General features: G+C 45.6%; 1 protein-coding gene across 1 annotated transcript in view; it reads right to left on the reverse strand.

The window, feature by feature from the left end:
- Positions 1-715: 715 nt before the first annotated feature.
- LOC144599911 (uncharacterized) overlaps positions 716-24,041 on the reverse strand; it is a 31,560-nt gene continuing 8,234 nt past the window's right edge. Inside the window, exons 3-12 of the mRNA XM_078411175.1 lie at positions 22,437-22,766; positions 20,593-20,862; positions 19,471-19,836; positions 18,192-18,464; positions 6,417-6,521; positions 5,267-5,365; positions 2,995-3,048; positions 1,611-1,664; positions 1,163-1,206; positions 716-1,031 (exon numbers count right to left, since the gene is read on the reverse strand). Coding sequence (XP_078267301.1) covers positions 960-1,031; positions 1,163-1,206; positions 1,611-1,664; positions 2,995-3,048; positions 5,267-5,365; positions 6,417-6,521; positions 18,192-18,464; positions 19,471-19,836; positions 20,593-20,862; positions 22,437-22,766 — 1,667 coding nt within the window. The 3' untranslated portion in view covers positions 716-959. The remainder of the gene's footprint in view (positions 1,032-1,162; positions 1,207-1,610; positions 1,665-2,994; positions 3,049-5,266; positions 5,366-6,416; positions 6,522-18,191; positions 18,465-19,470; positions 19,837-20,592; positions 20,863-22,436; positions 22,767-24,041) is intronic.

Here is a 24,041-nt window from a genome sequence, read left to right on the forward strand (position 1 = left end):
GATAACTGGGGTTTTGTTTTTCAGTGAAATCATTACTGTTAGTTATTGGAGATACAAGCTGAAAATGTACCAAAATGAGCTACTATTTATGCATTTATTGTGCATAATGTATCCTTTTTTTTACAAAACACCTTGAGAAGCCGAATACAGATGTTGAAACAGTTTTAAGAAAACTGGTGCTGATTTTTAAGTCATTCATCAGGAATTGCATTGTTCTGTTGAAAGCTTTGTGCAATGTTTAATCGGAGCAAGTACAAAATATAAAAGCTATTTAGCTGTTTTCTAAGCTGTTCGAAAATAAAGAATTCAGTTCACAAAAATTCTACATACTACATTTCCATCTCAGGGAGAAGGTATTTTTTCTTTTAAATCATATTTTTGTTGATGATGTTTGTGCATAGATTACAAGCACTCAACACCCTCATGTAAAATAGTTGCCCTGCTTATCTCCTTAAGCTTTGGCGAACATGATGCCAAGACCAACCCTTATCTGTCTGCACATAATACACAACCCTCCATATTCATTTGCCTATCCAAATGTCTTTTGAATGTCACTAATGTATGTGCCTCCATCACCAACCTGGGCAGTGCATTCTACGCATTCACCACTCTTGTGTAAAAAGTATCTCCTTTAAACTTTGTCCCCAGCCCCCTCCCCACCCACCCCCATCCGCATGTTAAAGCTATGCGGAACAAAGTATTTGACATTTCCATCTTGGAAAAAAGGTTTGGACTGCCTACCCAGTCCTCCTATGCCTTTGGATTGTTTGCATTCACATCTAAAATGATCCCTCTGGCCATATTTACACCTCTCCCCACCCTCTGTGCTCTGAGCCCCAGCCTGGCCTTTCCATCAATACAAAAGATAAAAGCTACAGCAGTTGGAAAGTAAAAAATCAGTTCACAAAAAAGCTTCATTCTACATTTCCATCTCAGGGAGTGGATTTTTTTTCTTCTTTTCATTTCTTCTTTGTTTGTGTTACTTGTGCATAGATGACAGATGAATCGTCATTCCTTAAAGGAGCCAGGTACTAAAAGAGAAAATAATCAAATTTATACAATTTGTTGCCATATATTTTGATATCAGCAAAACGTTGCAGAAGCTTCCAAAAATTGAAAATGCACTACTTGGTATTTCACCGCAAGGAATGAATGTACTGACCATATCTGTCTCTTGGTTGGAGGGTGATTTTCCATCACGGCGCCCTGTGATAGTTGGAAACATCACAATTAAAGGATGACACTGGTGGATCACACTGACAAAGGACGTGGTGGATGGAATACAAATGTCTGAAAACTACTGCATTTCACTTCATGATAAAGGATCAGCAAGACATTTATGTTCAGAAATCTCAATTGCAATCTGTCGTTGTGACATCAGCTCAGATCTCAGTACTCGGTCCTGAACCCACTCAGAGAAGGTTGAAGTATCAAGGTAGTCTCAGCTGACTGTCCTAGAACATGTCAATGGGTAGAGTGAGGGACATAGGCCCAGGAATACCTCATGGCCAGGATGCCCAAATAGTCAAGATTTCAGACCCAATGCCAACAATCTTCAACTTGATTAAACAACTAAAAAATGATTTTAAAAATGAAAAAGAGTGATTTACCAGTTTGTCCTTTATCCTGGAAGTTGATAGATCCATAATGAATATCATCTGTGCCTGCGAAGAATTAAATTAAGAATCTATTTATATAAATGTCAAGGCATTAGTTTAGTTTAGTATATTATTGTCGTGTCTACCGAAGTATAGTGAACAGCTATTTTGTTTGTGTGCTATCCAGCCAAGGAAAACGCTATACATGAGTATAATCAAGCTGTCCACAGTGCACAGATAAAATATAACAGGAATAATATTTATTTATATATATATATAATATTGAAGTCCAATAAAGTCCGATTAAAGAGAGCAAAATAAGAACGATTACTTCTAAATTAAATTAACATTAAATAATGTTCCACCAAATTCCACCATCAAGTCTCCTTCATCATTCAATCATGGCTGATCTATCTTTCCCCCTCAACCCCATTCTCCTGCCTTCATCCATTACCCCTGACACCATTACTAATCAAGAATGTGTCAATCTCTGCATTTAAAAAATCTATTGGCCTCCACAGTCATCTTAATTGCACAGATTCACCACCCTTGGACTAAATAAATTCCTCCTCATCTCCTTTCTAAAAGAATGTCTATTTATTCTGAAGCTTTGGCTTCTGGTTCAAGACTCTCCCACTAGTGGAAACGTCCTCTCCACATTCACTCTATCCAGGCATTTCACTATTCGGTAAGTTTCAATGAAGTCCCCCTCATCCTTCTAAACTGCAGCAAGTACAGGCCCATTGCCCACAAACACTCATCATATGTTAAACCAATCATTCCCGAGATCATTCCAGTAAACCTCCTCTGGACCCTCTCCAATGCCAGCACATCCCTCCTCAGATATGGAGCCCAAAACTGTTCACAATATTCCAAATGTGGTCTAACCAGTGCCTTATAAAGCCTCAGCATTATATCCCTGTTTTTGTATTCTAGCCCTCTCAAAATAAATGCTGGTATTACAATCACCTTCCTTACTGCCGATTTCACTTGCAAATTAACTTTTTGGGAATCCTGCAGCAGCACTCCCAACTCCCTTTGCACCTCTAATTTCTGAATTCGCTCCCCATGCCTTTATTCCTATCACCAAAATGCATGACTCCACACTTTGCAACGCTGTATTCCATCTGTCACTTCTCAGCCCACTTTCCCAACCCGTCCAAGTCCTTCTGCAGAATCCCTGCTTTCTCTACACTACCTGCCCCTCCACCTATTTTTGTATCATCCACAAACTTGTACACTAGAACATGTCAATGGGGAGAGTGAGGGGCACTGGCCCAGGAATACCTCATGGCCAGGATGCCCAAATAGTCAAGATTTCAGACCCAATGCCAACAATCTTCAACTTGATAAAACAACTAAAAAATGATTTTAAAAATAAAAAAGAGTGATTTACCAGTTTGTCCTTTAACCTGGAAGTTGATAGATCCATAATGAATATCATCTGTGTCTGCGAAGAGTGAAATTAAGAATCTATTTATATAAATGTCAAGGCATTAGTTTAGTTTAGTTTATTATTGTCGTGTCTACCGAAGTACAGTGAACAGCTATTTTGTTTGTGTGCTTTCCAGCCAAGGAAAAGGCTATACATGAGTATAATCAAGCTGTCCACAGTGCACAGATATAGGGTAACAGGAACAATATTTATTTATATATATAATATTGAAGTCCAATAAAGTCCGATTAAAGAGAGCAAAATAAGAACGAGATTACTTCTAAATTTAATCAACATTAAATAATGTTCCACCAAATTTCACCATGATTCATCATTCAATCGCGGCTGATCTATCTTTCCCTCTCAACCCCATTCTCCTGCTTCACCCATTACCCCTGACACCTTTACTAATCAAGAATGTGTCAATCTCCGCAATTTAAAAATCTATTGGCCTCCACGGTCTTCTGAATTGCACAGATTCACCACCCTAGGACTAAATATATTCCTCCTCATCTCCTTTCTAAAAGAATGTCCATTTATTCTGAGGCTATGGCCTCTGGTCCAAGACTCTCCCACTAGTGGAAACATCCTCTCCACATTCACTCTATCCAGGCATTTCACTATTCGGTAAGTTTCAATGAAGTCCCCCTCATCCTTCTAAACTGCAGCAAGTACAGGCCCATTGCCCACAAACATTCATCATATGTTAAATTATTCATTCCTTAGATCATTCTCGTAAACCACCTCTGGACACTCTCCAATGCCAGCACATCCCTCCTCAGATATGGAGCCCAAAACTGTTCACAATACTTCAACTGTGATCAGACCAGTCCCTTATAAAGCCTCAGCATCATATCCCTGTTTTTGTATTCTAGCCCTCTCAAAATAAATGCTGGTATTACATTCACCTTCCTTACTACCGATTTCACTTGCATATTAACTTTTTGGGAATCCTGCACCATCAATCCCAAGTTCCTTTGCACATCTAATTTCTGAATTTTCTCCCCATGCCTTTATTCCTACCACCAAAATGCATGACTCCACACTTTGCTACGCTGTATTCCATCTGTCACTTCTCAGCCCACATTCCCAACCCGTCCAAGTCCTTCTGCAGAGTCCCTGCTTTCTCTGCACTACCTGCCCCTCCACCTATTTTTGTATCATCCACAAACTTGGTCACAAAGCCTTCAATCCCCTCATCCAAATCATAAATATACAATGTGAAGAGTAGCGGCCCAAGTACTGACCTCTGCGGAACTCCGCTAGTTACTGGCAGCCAACCAGAAACAAACCTTTTCTTGCCACTCTTTGCCTTCGACTATCCAGCAAACCTACAACCCATGCTAGTATCTGCCTTTTGATACCACGGGCTCTCATCTTCCTGAGCAGACTCACATGTGGCCCCTTATCGAAGGCTTTCTGAAAATCTAGGTAAACAACATCCACTGACTCTACTTTGTCCTGCTATTTACCTTCAAAGAATTCCAGCTGATTCGTCAGGCAAGATCTCCCCTTCACAATACCATGCTGACGTTGGCCTATTTTATCATGAACTTCTAAGTACTCCGTAACCTCATCCTTTGGAATCTGTGGAATCCTCTGCCACAGAAGGCAGTGGAGGCCAATTCACTGGATGTTTTCAAGAGAGAGTTAGATTTAGATCTTCGGGCTAAAGGAATCAAGCGATATGTGAAAAAAACCGGAACTGGGCACTGATTTTGGATGATCAGCCATGATCATATTGAATGGCAGTGCTGGCTTGAAGGGCTGAATGGTCTACTCCTGCACCTATTTTCCATGTTTCTATAATGGACCACTGGAGTCAGTCTATAGTTCCCACTATTCTGCTTTGCTCCCTTTTTGCACAGTGGGGGTAATTTTGGCAATTTTCCAATTGTCTGGAACCACTCCTGACTGTAGCGATTCTTGAAATATCAATATTAATGCCTCCACAATCTCTCAAGCCACCTCTTTCAGAACTCCTACATTTTTGTCTAAATCTCCATACCTCACAAACAGAGGTCTCAACCTGCAGAACACCACTAGTAATAGACCTCCAGGCAGTATGACACCATGCCACCACTACCATCCACCTTCTATTGGAAACTCAAATTACAAACTCAATTTGTATCCAATCCATCAAAACTCCATAAATCAAAATGTGCCTTAATAATGTGCCGCGTCAAATGCTGTTAGTTATACAATTCCTCTGATCTTTTTATTTCAATGTTACCTGGCTTCTGCTGGATTGCACCAGATGTTGAAGAAGGTTGAGATTTACCTTTCGCTTTCCTCTTTGATTGTGGAGATCTCTGTGTTTGATTTCCCCAACCTGTTCAGACAGAGGTCACCACTTTAAATGATTTTGCTTTTCTTTTAACTTCATACGCTTTTAAAAAAAGGACACTTGAGATATCCATGAGCTCAGATATGTCGACATATCAAAAACATTATAACCATATGTGATCAATCATTCCCTAGTCCATTAGATCAGGCTTGGTGATACTGCACTGTCTAAATTATGTACATGTTTTCAAAGCTATTGGGTTCATGCCCTATACCGATTACTCAACCTAATCATGTTGAGTGGACCTGAGCACTTCTATGGGACTGTTACATTATCAAAGATTACCTGGACAGTAATAAAAGACCATCTGAGAATACCACATTAGACTCAGAAGCATAAATTTAAATTTGAGAAATTGAATTTATGTGAAGATAGAAATAATTAATCTACTGCATAATTTCCCAAGCAAAAGTAGTCAATGGGTTGAATGGAATTATTTATTTGATAAAGAGGAAACAGTGAGTGTAAATAAGTATCAGGATGTCTTTAAGAATTGAGTGTTCCATGTGTCGGAGACCTTGATGAATTGTTGCACCAGGCACTGCTGTTTAGTTGAGAGCTACTGCCTTCAGTAAAGAATGTTCTGTTCATACCCTGGTATCTCACTGATAGACTCCATGTGACATAACATAGAAAGACACCCTCACACACACCAGATTGAAAGAGTATCTGAGCATATAATTGAAACTGACACACCACTGCCGTATTGTGGGATTGCCGCCAAATTGGAGGTACCACCTGATCAAAGATTATCATTGTGATTATTTGTAAAACTAAGATCTTTCTGCCCTCTCAGTTGGACACAAGAGATCTCAAGGCAAAGGAGATTGCTCATGACAACATTGGTAACCTAGAAATGGTAATGTTTTAGCAAATTGAACAAAAAAGGGAAATCCACCTTCTCAACAACGGAAACACAAACACATTTATGCATCTGATCCCAGGAACTGTTCTTTTCTCGTCAGCACATTGAGGAAATTGTCATTGCAAGCTTTTAGAATCATGTTCTCATTCAGAACTTCATCATGCACCTTACCTCTCCGCTTACAAATTCCCAGAAACAACACCACCGCCAGGATAATGAAGAGCAGAGAAGCCACAATGCCAATAATAATAATAATTTGTTCTGAAGGGATATCATCTGTCGGAAGAATAAGGACAGATGTTACTTTGAGCTTCAAAACCATCATTCCAAAGCATTTCCAACCTTCCAGCTGTAATCATGTAGCCTAGTTTATAATTAACCACCAGTGACGAGAGGTCTTGGACTTACTTCGTGAGGTTTTCAGGCCTCACTCACGAAGATCTGAGAGCTCCAACTGTCCTCGGTACCCATCAGTTTCCGGAGAGACCGGATACAATTTACACAAGGTTATTTTTCCTGGTTTCAATTAGCCAACCCCGTCTGGAATGGGATGTGTGCGGATAGCTAGATCCGAGTCAGCTGTGATGCTGCACACGATCCAACGGGTCATAATACAGCTTCTGCCCACATCGTCTACGCTAAACACGATGCCCATCTACCCTACTCCAAACTGCCCACTTTTGGTTCATATCCCTATAAACCATTCCTATCGTTGAGTCTATCCTATAGTCTATTGTCTATCCATGTACATGTCCAAATGTTTTTTAAATGTTGTTATAGTATCTGTCTCAATCAACCCCTCTGGCAACTTGTTCCACCACCACCACCCTCTGTGTGAAGAAGTCGCCCCTCAATTTCCTACTGAATCTTTCCCCTCTCAGCTTAAACCTATGGTTTTTGATTCCCCTACTCTGGGTAAAAGACTGCATTTACCCCATTTATTCCCCTCATGATCTTATACATCTTTATAATCTAATTCCTCACTCTCTTGCCCTCCACGGAATAATGTCCAAGCCTGACTACTTCTCCCTATAGCTCAGGCCCTCTGGTCCAGACAACATCCTGATAAATCTTTGCTGCACTCCTTCCAGCTTAACAACACCTTCCCAATAGCAGAGCGACCAAAACTGAACAGAATACTCCAAATACGGCCTCATTCACGTCTTGTACAACTGTAACATAACATCCCAACTTCTATATTCAATACACTGACTGATGCAGGCCAATGTACTGAAAGCTTTGACCAACCTATCTACTAGATCCCTCTGCTCTACAATACTCCCCAGGGCGATGCCTCAGGTCAAAGGCCACTCACACTCTGGGCTGAGACTGAAATAATGGCTGGAAGAGAACTGTTCATAACTGGGTGGCTCATGGCTTCAATCATCAATCCTTTCTAACCAGGAGCACGAAACCTATAAATGCCTCAACAGATCAGGCAGTGTCCATGGGAAGAGAAACTAATCAGAGTAGTTTATTGTCATTTACACCTCAGTGCAATAAAGTTCCTTGTTTGCACGCAGCTCATTGATTAAATAATACAACTGATATAACTGGTACAATGTATGCAATGAGAAATGCCCAACATAGCACAAAGGTGCAAAGATTGTAGAACAAACTGAAGTAGTGCAAAGTTAAATTTTCAGTCTGAAAATCTTCATCAGATTCTAACAAAGCATTTTCAATCAGAAACATTAATTGTGTTTCTCTTTCCACAGATGCTCTCTGACCAGTTGGAGGATTCCAGCTTTCTCTGATTTTATTTCAAATTTAAGCAGATGTATTTATTTTTATTTTTCTCAAGCAATAGAGCAGCCTATTGCTATCAGTGCAGCTGGAACACACTATTCTATTGCAATGCTGCAGAAAATTCCTTTGTGTGTCTAGTACATAATCTTTCACTTCTTGTAGTAAGTTTGTCTAGTGTGTAGCGACCATAGAGAATGGTCCAGGTCGTCGAACCCTCGGATTGGCCAGCGAGGTCACGTGGGAACGCGACCATAGGGATTGGTCCAGAGAGCGACATCGCTGATTGGCCAGCGATGTCATGTGCGCGTTTGGCGCCCGATTGAGTCAGTTCGGCGAAGTCTTCAAGGAAGACAGTAAGTTTGTATTGGTTGTCCTTTACCTTGTTGTTTAACTCTGTATCCGAATATTGCGGCTGCAATAAACTCCTCTTACAACCAACAAGTTTCGGACTCGCCATATTGGTGACCCCGACGTGATCTGGACGATCACCGACTGAGCAGGAACCCGACGCCTCGTTGACGATGACCGAGCAGGGCACACCGGAGTCAAGCGCGGCAGGCGTTCATCTACCGTTGTTTTGGACGCACGCACCGCAAGCTTGGTTTATCCACGCCGAGGCTCAATTTCATATAAAGAAGGTGTCGGACGAATCCACGAAGTACTTCTACCTCGTCAGCGCTCTATCGCCGGACACAACCAAGCGCGTGATGCGGTTCATCGTGAATCCACCTGCGGAAAACAAGTACGAGGCCATGAAGAAAGTATTACTGCGAACCTTCGGGTTTAATAAGCATGGTGGTGCGGCAAAACTTCTGCACCTACTGGATCTTGGAGACCAACTGCCTTCCGTCCTCATGGCCGAAATGATGATGCTAGCCAGTGAGCATACGGATTGCCCTATGTTCGAGCAGGCATTCCGCGAGAAACTTCCCGAGGATGTCCGACTGCTGCTCACGGATTGTTCTTTTAAGGACCCCGAAGCATATGCAGCGAAAGCGGAAGCGCACATAGCGGCAAAAAACAAGGCGAGTGGTTCGATCAACAAAGTCTCGACATCAGTGACCACGCCACAGCGATGGCAAGATGGCGCCATGTCTCCCGCCAATTCTCAGAAAGCCCGCCAAAAAGATCCGCACAAGCGCGGCTGGTGCTATTATTACCTACGATGGGGTAACGAATCCCGCAACTGTCGTTTGCCTTGTACCTTCACGGGAAATGCCTCGGCCGATCGTACATAGGGGCAGTTACGATTGGCCAGAACCGGCGCCTCTATGTCCATGATCGATTCACGGACACAGAATTTTTGGTAGACACGGGAGCCATCGTCAGCATAGTGCCGCCGACCGACCTCGAAACCAGATCGGGTAAGACAGGTCCCACACTCATCGCGGTTAATGGCAGCCCAATTCGCACTTTTGGTACACGGAAGATGTCCCTTGTGTTAGGCCTCCGCACGTACGAATGGCCATTCATCATAGCCGACGTCAAACAAGCGATCCTGGGCGCAGATTTTCTCTGGGCTTTTTCACTGGTTCCTGATGTCCGCGGTAACGACCTCCGACCCTCCGCCGAAGATGAGCACGTCGCTCCGACAATCGCCTCCTCGCCCAGCCCTACTGTCCAGGCCGTCGTCGCGGCCCCCGACTCGTATACTGCGATTCTGGCAGAGTTTCCGGAGCTGCTCGTACAACGTTTTGACACGCCTTCGGCTAAGCACGGTGTGGTCCATCACATCCGCACCGAAGGCCCTCCCGTTTTCGCTCGGGCCAGGAGACTACCGCCAGACAAACTGGTGGTGGCAAGGGCGGAGTTCAGGAAAATGGAGGAAATGTGAATTGTCCGTCAGTCTGACAGCCCGTGGGCCTCGCCGTTACACATGGTCTCCAAAGCATCTGGGGGGTGGAGACCATGTGGCGATTATCGGCGTCTCAATGCTGTCACCACGGCTGATCGCTACCCCATACCGCACCTACAGGATTTTTCATCTGGGCTGGAAGGAGCGGTGGTGTTTTCCAAAATCGATTTGGTGCGAGGATACCATCAGATTCCGGTGCGACCGGAGGACATACAGAAAACTGCAACAATTACTCCGTTCGGGTTGTTTGAATGGTTGCGTATGCCTTTCGGTTTAAAGTACGCGGCACAGGCTTTCTAGTGACTGATGGACCGCGTGGGCCGGGGTTTACCGTTTTTGTTTATTTATTTAGACGACATCCTGGTAGCCAGCCCCTCCGTGCAGGAACACCAGGCCCATTTGCGGACCGTGTTCCAGCGGCTCCAAGACCACGGGCTCATAATCCAACCCTCCAAATGTCAATTCGGCCTTCCTGCTCTTGATTTTCTAGGGCACAGAATTACCCCTGCCGGCGCCTCCCCTTTGCCCGAAAAGGTGGAGGCTATCCGGGCATTTCCTAGGCCCACCACAGTAAAAGGGCTACAGGAGTTCGTAGGCATGGTTAATTTCTAACATAGGTTCGTTCCGGCAGCTGCGCGAGTCATGCGCCCATTCTTCCAATGCCTTGCAGGGAATCCGGTAGAGTTGTTGTGGTCCCCGACCGCTGAGTCGGCTTTTACAGCAGCTAAGGCAGCTTTGGCAGACGCCACCATGTTGGTCCATCCGAGCCCCTCCGCCCCCACGGCCCTGACGGTTGACGCCTCTGACGTGGCGGTGGGCGGGGTTCTGGAGCAGCAGGTCGGTTGCCGTTGGCAGCCTTTAGCGTTTTTCAGCCGGCAACTAAATTCGGCCGAGCTGAAGTATAGCGCATTTGACCGAGAGCTTCTGGCTCTCTATTTAGCTGTTCGTCATTTCAGGTACTTCCTCGAGGGCCGCCCATTTGTGGCATTTACGGACCACAAGCCATTAACATTTGCTTTTTTGAAATTGTCTGACCCATGGTCGGCCCGCCAGCAGCGGCACCTGACCGCTATCTCCGAATTTACCACCGAGGTCCGTCATGTCGCGGGTAAGCTTAATGCCGTTGCTGACGCCCTGTCTAGACCTGCTTTTCCCCCTATTTCGGCGGTGGACTGCGAAGTGGATCCCAAGGAGCTTGCGGAGGCACAGCTCCTAGCGGATACCGTTTCGGCTTACCGGTCCACCACTTCGGGATTGAAGTTGGCCCAGGTAGTTTGTGGGTCGGAGGGCACGAAAGTCTGGTGCGATGTTTCTCTTCCCCGTCCCAGGCCGGTAGTACCGCCCTCCCTTCAGCGCCGGGTTTTCGATGCCATTCATGGGCTGGCGCACCCGTCCATCCGCTGGCGCACCCGTCCATCCGCTCCACCTCTGCCTTGGTAGCAGCGAGGTTTGTCTGGCATGGCCTGCGGAAACAGGTAGCGGGGTGGGCACGTTCCTGCGTGCCCTGTCAGACCGCTAAAGTCCAGCGCCACGTCCAGCCCCCCGTACAGGATTTCGAGGTCCCGGCTGTTCGTTTTTTCCACATCCACGTGGATTTGGTCGGGCCTTTGCCTTCCTCCCGGGGCTACACCCACCTCCTCACGGTGGTGGATCGGTTCACCCGGTGGCCAGAGGCTTTCCCATTGTTTGATATTTCGTCAGCGTCTTGTGCTAGGACTTTGGCCCTTCATTGGGTAGCTCGTTTCGGGGTCCCGGCAGTTATTACCACTGACAGAGGGCCACAGTTCACTTCGTCCCTCTGGGCCGCGCTGGCAGAACTGTACGGGTCCAAGTTACAACCCACGACTGCATATCACCCCCAAGCAAATGGACTCGTAGAAAGGTTCCACCGCCAACTTAAGGCGTCCCTCAGTGCAAGGCTTGAAGGCCCGGACTGGGTAGACCAACTCCCTTGGGTTCTTTTGGGCATCCGGACTGCTCCTAAGCCAGATCTCGGTGCGTCGTCCGCAGAGCTAGTATATGGCTCGACACTTCGAGTACCCGGAGATCTGTTTCCGGACCCTTCAGACCTGCTGCCTACAGTCCCATCAGTGTTAGCATCTCTCCGGGAACGGGTGGGCTCCCTGGCTCCAGTTCCGACTTCACGTCATGGGTGTCCCATGGTACATGAACCGTCTTCCCTGAAGGACTGTGAGTTTGTTTTTCTGCGTAAAGATGCCCATCGCGCCCCGTTGCAGAGGGTCTATCAAGGGCCGTTCCGGGTTTTACGTAAGGGAATGGCTACCTTCACCTTAGACATGTGCGGCAAGAGTGAGCTCGTCTCGGTGTCCCGGCTCAAACCTGCCCATTTGGACCCGGATCAACCAGTCCTGGTCGGTCAAACCCCTAGGAGAGGCCGACCTCCGTTAGTTCCGCTCAGTACGGGACCCCCCGTTCCGACAGTTCCTCCAGGACCCCCCGTTCCGGCAGTCCCTCCAGGACCCCCCGTTCCGGTAGTTCCTCCAGAACCTCTCGTCCCGGCTGTTCCGCCAAGTCCGGAACCTCCGGCTCCTGTGGTTCAGGCTGTCCCTCTCCGTACTCGTTATGGTCGCGAAATCCGGCTCCCTGCTAGGTTCCGCACCTCGGGTTCTGGGGGGGGGTCATGTAGCGACCATAGAGAATGGTCCAGGTCGTCGAACCCTCGGATTGGCCAGCGAGGTCACGTGGGAACGCGACCATAGGGATTGGTCCAGAGAGCGACATCGCTGATTGGCCAGCGATGTCATGTGCGCGTTTGGCGCCCGATTGAGTCAGTTCGACGAAGTCTTCAAGGAAGACAGTAAGTTTGTATTGGTTGTCCTTTACCTTGTTGTTTAACTCTGTATCCGAATATTGCGGCTGCAATAAACTCCTCTTACAACCAACAAGTTTCGGACTCGCCATAAGTGCATCAATGCCACACAGTTGCCAATCTGTTCACACACCCATTTACCCAAGGCTCCAGTACTTGCAGGACACCTCAGTTCAGAATGATAGGAACATTTCTCGGGAATGTTAGTGGAACTGCAGCCGCCTGTAGTTAGGCCAAAGGATGGGGAGGTTTGTGCACCAGCACCCTGGAGGTCAAGGTTCAAAGTCACATCTGCCCCAGAGGAGTCTGATGGAAACAGTGATGACGACGCATACATGGGAAGACTTCTACCTGTCTGACAGCATGGAAGAGATGTGGAGGAGTGTCAGGGATCCCATCTCCAACCTCCCGCATGGATTTCTGTAGTGCCATTAGCACAGGTTTCCAATCCAAGGGTTGGGGACACAACAGTGGGAGTGGGCATGGGGGTGGCCTCTCCCTTGGTGCAGCGGCTGACGGAGCAGGGTCCTACTGTCACTGAGGCACAGGCAGAGGACAAGCAAAGTCTTCATTCCTCAGTGGAATGTTTATCTCTTCCACTCCAGTTTTAGTAGTTTCAGACTTCCCAGATGAAGCCAATGCAGGAACTATAGTTTCTTCCACAGAGAGGGGAGGAGGAGCTTGACAGGGTGAATGAGTGATTAGTTCGTGAGGAGTTGCACTCTTTCCATTGTTTATATAGGGCTTCTGTATACTTTCAATGCTATCCTGAATGATCCTTCTCAACTTTCAGCAGTTATGGGCTAGACATTCCCAATAAGCTGTGAAAATGTTGCAATCATTTTAAGGCATCTTTGAACACATCCATGAATCTTTCCCTCCAACCATCTGGTGGTCTCTTTCCATGACTGATCACTGAATATAGTGTTTGTTTCAGGGTCTGCTGTTGGGCATGTGATCAACGTGACCTGCCCAACTGAACCAACTGAGTGTAGATCAGGACTCAGTGGAGATGCTGGTGTGGGAGAGGACAGCAGCATTGGTTTACTTCTCCTTCATGTGAATTTGGAGAATTTTGCAGAGATGACCTTGGTGTTATCATTTTGAGGATGATCCTCGTCTCCAACTAAATCTGCACTAAACTTCATTTCCCTGCCCCACTGTACATCACTGGGCTATGAAATTAATTGTTGACAGTGACACCGTGAAAAACACGGAACAGTTCTCCTAGCTCAGGAGTAGCCTAACAGCAAAGGCAGACACATTCACCATTAGCTTCAAATTGTCTATCAGTGACAAGTGACCCTTATCATATCATGTGCTTCTGAGTCTTAGACTATATACAATGGAAGTATCCATACAGACATGCAATGGACTCGAGATTTAAAAGTTATGCTAATCAATAAATAGACAATAGGAGCAGGAGTAGGCCATTTGGCCCTTCGAGCCAGCACCGCCATTCAATGTGATCATGGCTGATCATTCTCAATCAGTACCCCGTTCCTTGAGCTCCAACCACACTAAATCATGAAATGTAACATATTAGGAGAAATAAATAACAGGTTTCTGTGGAGACTACAGAGCAGCAGATAAGACACTTACCATTGGACTGCAGAGAGCACAGTATTAAAGCCTTGGACATATTTTGATGAATCAAAGTACAGTTCCATTGGTCTTTGTCAGCATCAGCTTTTGGAATGATCATCTGTAAAGATTTCTTTTCCTTCACTGGCTCCTTGAAAACTTTCTCTCCCACTCTTTTGCCATCACCATTCATGCAAACAAGTCTCATTGACTCAGTGACCTCAGACTCAGAGCAGGTCAGGGTAACGTTTCCTCCCTCAGTTATTACATTAGATTGTTCAACTGGGAAACAAGAATTTCACTGAGAATTAAAACAAAAGCTGGGGTCTCTACCCAATGTGTTCTTAAACCATGATTCCTGTAGAACTAACCCAAAGGATCACTGGCATCAAATTTGAGAATGTTGCTCAAAAAGCACCAATTTCCACAATGCTGCCACTGGACATCACATCCCACAGCCACGGATATTCCATCAATTTCAGCCTTTTCCATGCTTGAAGTTGACTTAAAAAAATAAACTGGAACTCCAGGGGCCAAGAGAAATTTGGAGATAGTTTTAGGAGCATCTGAGTGAGACTGAATGGTTCAGAATTGTTGCCATTATTATCGTGCCATTATGGCTCTAGAAATAGTGGAAGCATTGGAGATCATTTTTCAATGTTCTATAGATTCAGGATCAGTTCCTGTGGATTGGAGGATAGCAAATGTTATCCCACTTTTTAAGAAAGGAGGGAGAGAGAAAACGGGGAATTATAGACCAGTTAGTCTGACATCAGTGGTGGGGAAGATGCTGGAGTCAATTATAAAAGACGAAATTGCTGAGCATTTGGATAGCAGTAACGGGATCATTCCGAGTCAGCATGGATTTACGAAGGGGAAATCATGCTTGACAAATCTACTGGAATTTTTTGAGGATGTAACTAGGAAAATTGACAAGGGAGAGTCAGTGGATGTGGTGTACCTCGACTTTCAGAAAGCCTTCGACAAGGTCCCACATAGGAGATTAGTGGGCAAAATTAGGGCACATGGTATTGGGGGTAGGGTACTGACATGGATAGAAAATTGGTTGACAGACAGAAAGCAAAGAGTGGGGATAAATGGGTCCCTTTCGGAATGGCAGGCAGTGACCAGTGGGGTACCGCAAGGTTCGGTGCTGGGACCCCAGCTATTTACGATATACATTAATGACTTAGACGAAGGGATTAAAAGTACCATTAGCAAATTTGCAGATGATACTAAGTTGGGGGGTAGTGTGAATTGTGAGGAAGATGCAATAAGGCTGCAGGGTGACTTGGACAGGTTGTGTGAGTGGGCGGATACATGGCAGATGCAGTTTAATGTAGATAAGTGTGAGGTTATTCACTTTGGAAGTAAGAATAGAAAGGCAGATTATTATCTGAATGGTGTCAAGTTAGGAGGAGGGGGAGTTCAACGAGATCTGGGTGTCCTAGTGCATCAGTCAATGAAAGGAAGCATGCAGGTACAGCAGGCAGTGAAGAAAGCCAATGGAATGTTGGCCTTCGTAACAAGAGGAGTTGAGTATAGGAGCAAAGAGGTCCTTCTACAGTTGTACCGGGCCCTGGTGAGACCGCACCTGGAGTACTGTGTGCAGTTTTGGTCTCCAAATTTGAGGAAGGATATTCTTGCTATGGAGGGCGTGCAGCGTAGGTTCACTAGGTTAATTCCCGGAATGGCGGGACTGTCGTATGTTGAAAGGCTGGAGCGATTGGGCTTGTATACACTGGAATTTAGAAGGATGAGGGGGGATCTTATTGAAACATATAAGATAATTAGGGGATTGGACACATTAGAGGCAGATAACATGTTCCCAATGTTAGGGGAGTCCAGAACAAGGGGCCACAGTTTGAGAATAAGGGGTAGGCCATTTAGAACGGAGATGAGGAAGAACTTTTTCAGTCAGAGGGTGGTGAAGGTGTGGAATTCTCTGCCTCAGAAGGCAGTGGAGGCCAGTTCGTTGGATGCTTTCAAGAGAGAGCTGGATAGAGCTCTTGAGGATAGCGGAGTGAGGGGGTATGGGGAGAAGGCAGGAACGGGGTACTGATTGAGTGATCAGCCATGATCGCATTGAATGGCGGTGCTGGCTCGAAGGGCTGAATGGCCTACTCCTGCACCTATTGTCTATTGTCTATTGTCTATTGTCCCAGGTTCCTCTGTGACCAGCACATAATAAACAATAGACAATAAGTGCAGGAGTAGGCCATTCGGCCCTTCGGGCCAGCACCACCATTCAATGTGATCATGGCTGATCATTCTCAATCAGTACCCCATTCCTTGAGCTCCAACCACACTAAATCATGAAATGTAACATATTAGGAGAAAGAAATAACAGGTTTCTGTGGATACTACAAAGAGCAGCAGATAAGACACTTACCATTGGACTGCAGAGAGCACAGTATTAAAACCTTGGACATATTTTGATGAATCAAAGCACAGTTCCATTGGCCTTTGTCAGCATCAGCTTTTGGAATGATCATCTGTAAAGATTTCTTTTCCTTCACTGGCTCCTTGAAAATTTTCTATCCCACTTTTTTGCCATCACCATTCATGCAAACAAGTCTCATTGACTCAGTGACCTCAGACTCAGAGCAGGTCAGAGTAACGTTTCCTCCCTCAGTTGTTACATTAGATTGTTCAACTGGGAAACAAGAATTTCACTGAGAATTAAAACAACAGCTGGGGTCTCTACCCAATGTGTTCTTAAACCATGATTCCTGTAGAACTAACCCAAAGGATCACTGGCATCAAATTTGAGAATCTTGCTCAAAAAGCACCAATTTCCACAATGCTGCCACTGGACACAACATCCCACAGCCACAGATATTCCATCAATTTCAGCCTTTCCCATGCTTGAAGTTGACTTAAAAAAAAATAAACTGGAACTCCAGAGGCCAAGAGAAATTTGGAGATAGTTTTAGGAGCATCTGAGTGAGACTGAATGGTTCAGAATTGTTGCCATTATTATTGTCCCAGGTTCCTCTGTGACCAGCACATAATAGACAATAGACAATAGGTGCAGGAGTAGGCCATTCGGCCCTTCGAGCCAGCACCACCACTCAATGTGATCATGGTTGATCATTCTCAATCAGTACCCCGTTCCTGTCTTCTCCTCATACCCCCTGACTCCGCTATCCTTAAGAGCTCTATCTAGTTCTCTCTTGAATGCATTCAGAGAATTGGCCTCCACTGCCTTCTGAGGCAGAGAATTCCACAGATTTACAACTCTCTGACTGAAAAAGTTCCTCATCTCCGTTCTAAATGGCCTACCCCTTATTCTTAAACAGTGTACCCCAGTTATCAACGAAGAGTCATCGCCACAGAATCATACTGGCCCTTTTGATGAGAAAAGTGGAGGGAGAGCTCAGTGTCCCAAAACATTATGAAGATAGAACAGAGGAGGGAAGGTTTATTTGAGAACAGACAGCAGCCGTGTCCAATCTATGGCAACAAAGAGACAGAAGGTGATGATAGAGGGGTGTTTTTGCACCTGGAATCCTGCGACTAATGATGTACCACAAGGATTGGTAATGGGACCCTGTTGTATGTAATCTACACGAATGTCTTAGAAATGGATATGGGAGGCAAGATCAATAAGTTCACAGATGACAGGAAGATTAGTGAAATTGTTGATAGTGTGGACAATGGTCTTATTCTGCCAAGAGATATCAATGTGTTGGTGAAAGGGGCTGAGAAATGAAAGATGGAGCTTAATCCAGACAATTGTGAGGTGATGTGTTCTGTGGTGCAAATGAGGCTGGGACGTACACCATGAATGGCAAGCTCTGACAAAGTCTTGAGAAACAGAGAGTCATTGGAGTACACAGTAGGTCATGAAATTAGATATGTTCGAGAAAAGAAATAACATTACATTTCTGTGGAAATAACAAAGAGCAGAAGACAAGACACTTACCATTGTGCTGCAAAAAAATCAGTTCATACGGAATTAAAACCTTGAGAGTATTTTGATAAAACAAACCACAGGTCCATTTCCTTTTGTCTGCATCAGCGTTTGCAATGTTTAACTGCAAAGATATCTGCTCCTGCCTTAGCTCCTTGAAAGATTTATCTTCCACGACTTTGCCATCATCATTGAACCAAACAAGTCTCATTGACTCAGTGACCTTTGACACGGAGCAGGTCAGGGTAACGTTTCTTCCCTCAGTCCTTGCATTAGATTCTTCAGCTGGGAAACAAGAAATTCACTGAGAATTAAAACAACAGCTGGGATTTCTACCCAACGTTTTCTTAAACCCCGATGCCTGGAGAACTATCCCAAAGGATCACTGACAAGCTTCTACGCCAACTTTGAGAACGTTGCTGAATAAACACAATTCCCACAATGGTGCCACTGCCCACAGTGTTGGACACAACACCCCACTGCCCAGTGTTGGACACAACACCCCACTGCCCACAGTGTTGGACACAACACCCCACTGCCCACAGTGTTGGACACAACACCCCACTGCCCACAGTGTTGGACACAACACCCCACTGCCCACAGTGTTGGACACAACACCCCACTGCCCACAGTGTTGGACACAACACCCCACTGCCCACAGTGTTGGACACAACACCCCACTGCCCAGTGTTGGACACAACACCCCACTGCCCACAGTGTTGGACACAACACCCCACTGCCCACAGTGTTGGACACAACACCCCACTGCCACTGATATTCCATGAATTGCACCCTTTTTCATGCGTCAAGACGGTTTTAAAAATAAAAGGAGAACTTCAAGGGGCAAAGAGGAATATGGGGGTCATTTTAGGAGCATCTGAGTGAGATGCTCAGAATGGTGACCACTGGAGGCTCAATCTTTGTTGAAGAAGTTTATTGCGACAGCAACATTCGATTACAAAGTATAACGAACGAGATTACAGACAACCATTAATTCTAACTGTTCACTTCGAAGAACTCTCCTAACTGCCAAAACCACACGTGACGTCGCTGTCCAATCAGCGGGCTCAACTCCCTGGACCAATCCCTACCGTCGCACTCACACGTGACCTTGCTGGCCAATCTGAGGGTTCGACTCCTAGGACTAATCTCTATGGTCGCTACACCACTATTGTTGTCATTTATTCGCTGCATCAGACGGTTCAGCGCTGACTGTGGAAAGAATGTTTAAGAATTCATGTTTAAAGAATGAGTTCATCAGTAAAAACACTGGCAGCATTCTGTCTCCTACCTTTCACTGTGATGAGATCAACGGTGAGAAATGGAGAACTGCTGCCCTCGTTGTTCACTGATGCTTCGTTTCCAAGAAAACAACTGTAACGTCCGGCATCTTGAAACAAAACGGGGACAATCCTCACACTGAAATCCTTGCCATCGAAGGGATTCGCTGAGGTCACCAGGCGATTCCCGAAGTCGGCCCCTTCGACATTGATGGGCTGAGAGGGTGTTGCAGTTGCTATTACGTTGTATCGTTGAAGGCGACGAGATGTCCAGGCCATGACTGTGCTGGAATCCCCATGAGTATTATAGCAAACCAGGTGAAGTTCACTGTGGTCTGTGCTGGAGCGGTAAACCGTGTATCTCTGTTTATATAAATCTGTACCAGAGAGACAGAGGATAACTCCTTTCAGTTTTACAGTTACTGTGGCACAGAGAGATTCTCAACCCCATTCTGATAAATATTTGCGGTGGTTTGTTCAGCTGATCAAGCTTCAAATGCAAATTAATTTTGCTCCAAAACTCATCAAATCTTTTTATAAACAAAATTTACTGTAATGTAGTAAATTGCAGTAAATCATGGACTGTCCTGGAATCTCCCGGGATGGGATGAAAACTCCCGGAGACTCCCGAGAGCGGCCCGGGAGGTGAATCTCTGTCGGTCTGCAGGAGGTGCAGGTTCAGTGAAGGGTCAGTGAGGGGAGAGCGGACGGGTTGTTGTTCAGTGCTGATGTTTGCACCGGGACCCCCAGTGTGAGTGTGAACAGCAAGGGCTGGCGGTTGTAATGGTGACTACACTTTCTATCTGACACTTTGACGTGAGTCCTGTATCAGTATCTCAGTCTCAGATACTGGAGCATTGATGGCAAGTTAAACTGACAAAATACTTTACTGAACAATAGTTACAGAAAGATATCATCCCTCCTGTGCTGTGTGTCTGTCACACAGAGACAAGCAGGCAGCTGCTCCACAGAGAGAGACTTTCTGGAAACTTCTCCCTGATCATTGCAGCATTTTATACACGAGAGCAGTTGGTCACTGTCCACAGTTCATCACAGGGCGCACGCATAACATTACAAGAAGCACCGTGATACAAGTGTCTACTTGATATCCAATGGGAGGTATTTACACTTACTTTTGTTTACAGTAAAATCTCCATTACTTGTGTGAACGATTTTTCCGTTTTCCTGCACTTCACACACATACAACTTCCCATCCTCCACTGTGACATGTCGGACCATCAGATAGACCGTGTTATTCAGGCGGATCTGCTCAGTGTTGCTCCTGTTCTGCTGGGATGAGTCTTTTGGTCTCCAGTGAAGACTGACTGTATCTGAGAGTCTGGAGATGGTGCAGCTGAGTGTGACGTCACTGCCCAGCAGAGGGCGCTGTTGACTTGCTTCAACTGTGAACAACAGATCAATGGGATTCAGAGTGAGTCGTGGTGTGTCCAGTCCAATGACTGGGCTCAATCCCACCTCAGCTGAAAACCTAGACCCGCCCCTCATTCTGCCAAACTCTAGCTGGTCCAAGCCCAGAGCCACAAACAGTCAACATACGTTAAACCAATCATCCATCCCCTGGGGCATTTTCCTAAACGTTAGTTTTATTTTGCATTATTTCAGACTGCACTGTAATCTCTGCACCGTTCTGCTGTTTTGCTTTTGTTGCATGTTTTTACTGTACCTGTTATTATAATTTACTCTGCACTTCATCTAAACAATTAATGTGTTTTACCCAAATGTATATGACAGTGAACTAATCTGAATCTAAATCTGAATTTGATATTGTTCAGACTACACACTGTGTTAATGTTCCTCACTTTGGCAGTGTTCACACATATTGTGTACACAACACTCTTGACACTCATGTTGCATCCTGAGATTATACGAATTCAAGTGTTTCAGAGGTTTGTACATTAGATTTAGCTCCTCAGGACCTGGTGGCAGAAGGACCATGGACTGCAGCTCTATTCCACGATGCCTTTGCAGTGTTGGCACCGATCTTCAGTGTGTCTCTCAGCATGTACTCCTGCAGCCTAGAATATTCTGCAATGGAGATTTTGCTGGGGAAAGCATGAAGAACAAAGTAGTTGGATCCAACTTTTCATTCACTCCCTATCGGCAAACGTTAGAGCAATGACTTCATTCAAATCCCTTTGGATTCTACCTGTGGAGAATTATCTAAAGGAGGCAAAGGCCTTGTTCATCCCCTGATGAAGTTCTCAAGCTAATGGAATGGTTCTGAATGGCGCCAACTTTTAGAAGTAAACACATTTATTAATATTGAATATTTCATTTTAAAAATAATAAAAGGGTCTCTAATTCTACAAAAACGATTAGTTTTGATTCCTAAACAGTTTCCACCCGGCACCGGATCCTGGAGCAGTTTTCCCGGTGTCAGGGTCGGGGAATATCAGCGTGTTCCTGATCCACTCCTGGTCTCCACGTGGAGAAGTGACGGGGAGCGCCGGCAGATTCACCGCAGGAACCGTCAGCAAGTTCGCGAATTCCTCATTGTGAAACGCGTGGGAGGAAGTCCTGAATCTGTTCACATTCACGCAGGTAAACGCCCGCTGTTCACTATGGCACTGCTGGTACAACCGGCAACACTCTGACCAGTGAATGCAAACACCGTTCAGATGTAACTGGATTGATACATTTGTCCCTGTCGTGTCTCCCCCGAACGCCCTCAAGGTGGGAACTCTCTGACTGAGTGCAAGTTCCACAGATGATGGACTTCCTCTGGGATCTCAACCAAGTGAGGCATGGACCTGGTTCACTGGGTAACTTTGAGCAGCAGTGTCACTGGGCAATCTCACCCCAGACCCACAGAATCAATGCAGAAAATCTTACCCCCAATTGTTTCATTGAGAGATTCACCGGGGGAAGAAGTCTCACAATTCCCGCCATCTCTCATCATTATACATGACATTATTTACAGAGAAACACATTGTTGATCCGTGTCTCTCCCACTCACCTTTGATCCCATATATTTCATATCGTTTCAGGATCTGGTTCCTCGGCTGTTTTTCATTCAAAGTGAACAATCCCGACCATTTAAATGTGGGTTTTTTAATTGCCAGATCAACAGTGCGGTCACCCACATGCACCTCCATGTGACTCACGCCATTGCCCATCTGCATGTTCCACGCGCCGCTGTTAGCCAGGCGGAGAGTTACCACTGTCTGTTTTACCCGCCCTGAGTGTGGTATAAATTCCCAGACAAGAATGTTACTCCCAGGATTCTCCGGTCCTTTTAACACAATGTCGCCTCCATTATCCATGAAATAAATGTGATTTATGTTTTCTGTTGGAAAGAGGAAAAATAAAGGAATTAACATTTTAAGCACATTTCCTCCACCTGAATGTTTTGATCTCCCACAGAACCTCCAGAGAGATGGGCAGAGTTTATGAAGTGATGTCTGGACTAACCTGGCCTGATCCAGGGATACTTCGTGACATGAGAAGAGTGAGTGGGAGACAGGGTGTTTGTGTCGGGTCTCCAGCCGGCCTTCCCTGTGGCGGGGCTTCCTGAAGTGGATGGAGATCAGACGGATCCTGTACACACCGCATCCCCGGCCCTTGTGGGACCGACCTGGGACAGAATAAACACGCTCCTGCCTCCTGCCTGCTCCTCGTTCAGCAGTGGTTTACAACATAGACCAGTTCAGCACAGAAACAAGCCCCTCGGCCCACAAGGTCTGTGTCGAGCATAATGCCAAGACCAACTCTTATCTGCCTACACATAAGTCATATCTCTCCATTCCCTGCATGTCCATGTGCCCATCCAAAAGTCTCTTAAATCCCATTCACACATCTACCTCCATCACCACCAGCAGCATGATCCAGCCACTCACCACTCTGTGTAAAATACTTGCCCTTCACATCTCCTTCACACTTTGCCCCTCTCACTTTAAAGCCATGCCCTCTAGCATTTGATATTTCCAACCTGGGGAAAAGATTCTGACTGTCTACACTGACCATAATTTGGTATAATTCTATCAAGCCTCACCTCAACGTCAAACATTCCATAGAAAACTATCCAAGTCTATTCAGCCTCTCCCTGTAGCTGATACCCAGTAATATAGATATCATTCTTGTAAACCCTCTCAGCCCTCTCTTCAAAGCCTCTACATCTTTCCTCTATTGGGCCATCCAGAACTGCATGTAATGCTTGAAATCCGGCCTAACCAAAGTCCTACAAAGCTGCATCACATCCGGACTTCCTGACTCTTATACACAATGATCCACCCAAAGACATGCCATCTGCCTTCTTTGCCACTCTATCTACCTGTATTACCACTTTCAGAGAGTTCTGGACCTGGATCCCAAGGTCCCTCTGTACATCAATGCTGTTAAGGGTCTTGCCGTTCATTGTATATCTTCCCCTTACATTCAACCTCCCAAAGTGCATCTGTCATTTGTCCACCCATTTCTGTAGCTGCTCTATATCCCATACTTTACTTTACAACTCACTTTGATACTTTGACAGCGTTGCTCACACTGCACAACCCCAGCAATCTTGATCTCATCTGCAAATGTACTAACCGACCCATCTACATTTAAATTCATTGTATAAATC

Source organism: Rhinoraja longicauda, chromosome 14 (assembly GCF_053455715.1).
Source record: "Rhinoraja longicauda isolate Sanriku21f chromosome 14, sRhiLon1.1, whole genome shotgun sequence".
In the NCBI taxonomy this organism is placed as follows: Eukaryota; Metazoa; Chordata; class Chondrichthyes; order Rajiformes; family Arhynchobatidae; genus Rhinoraja; species Rhinoraja longicauda.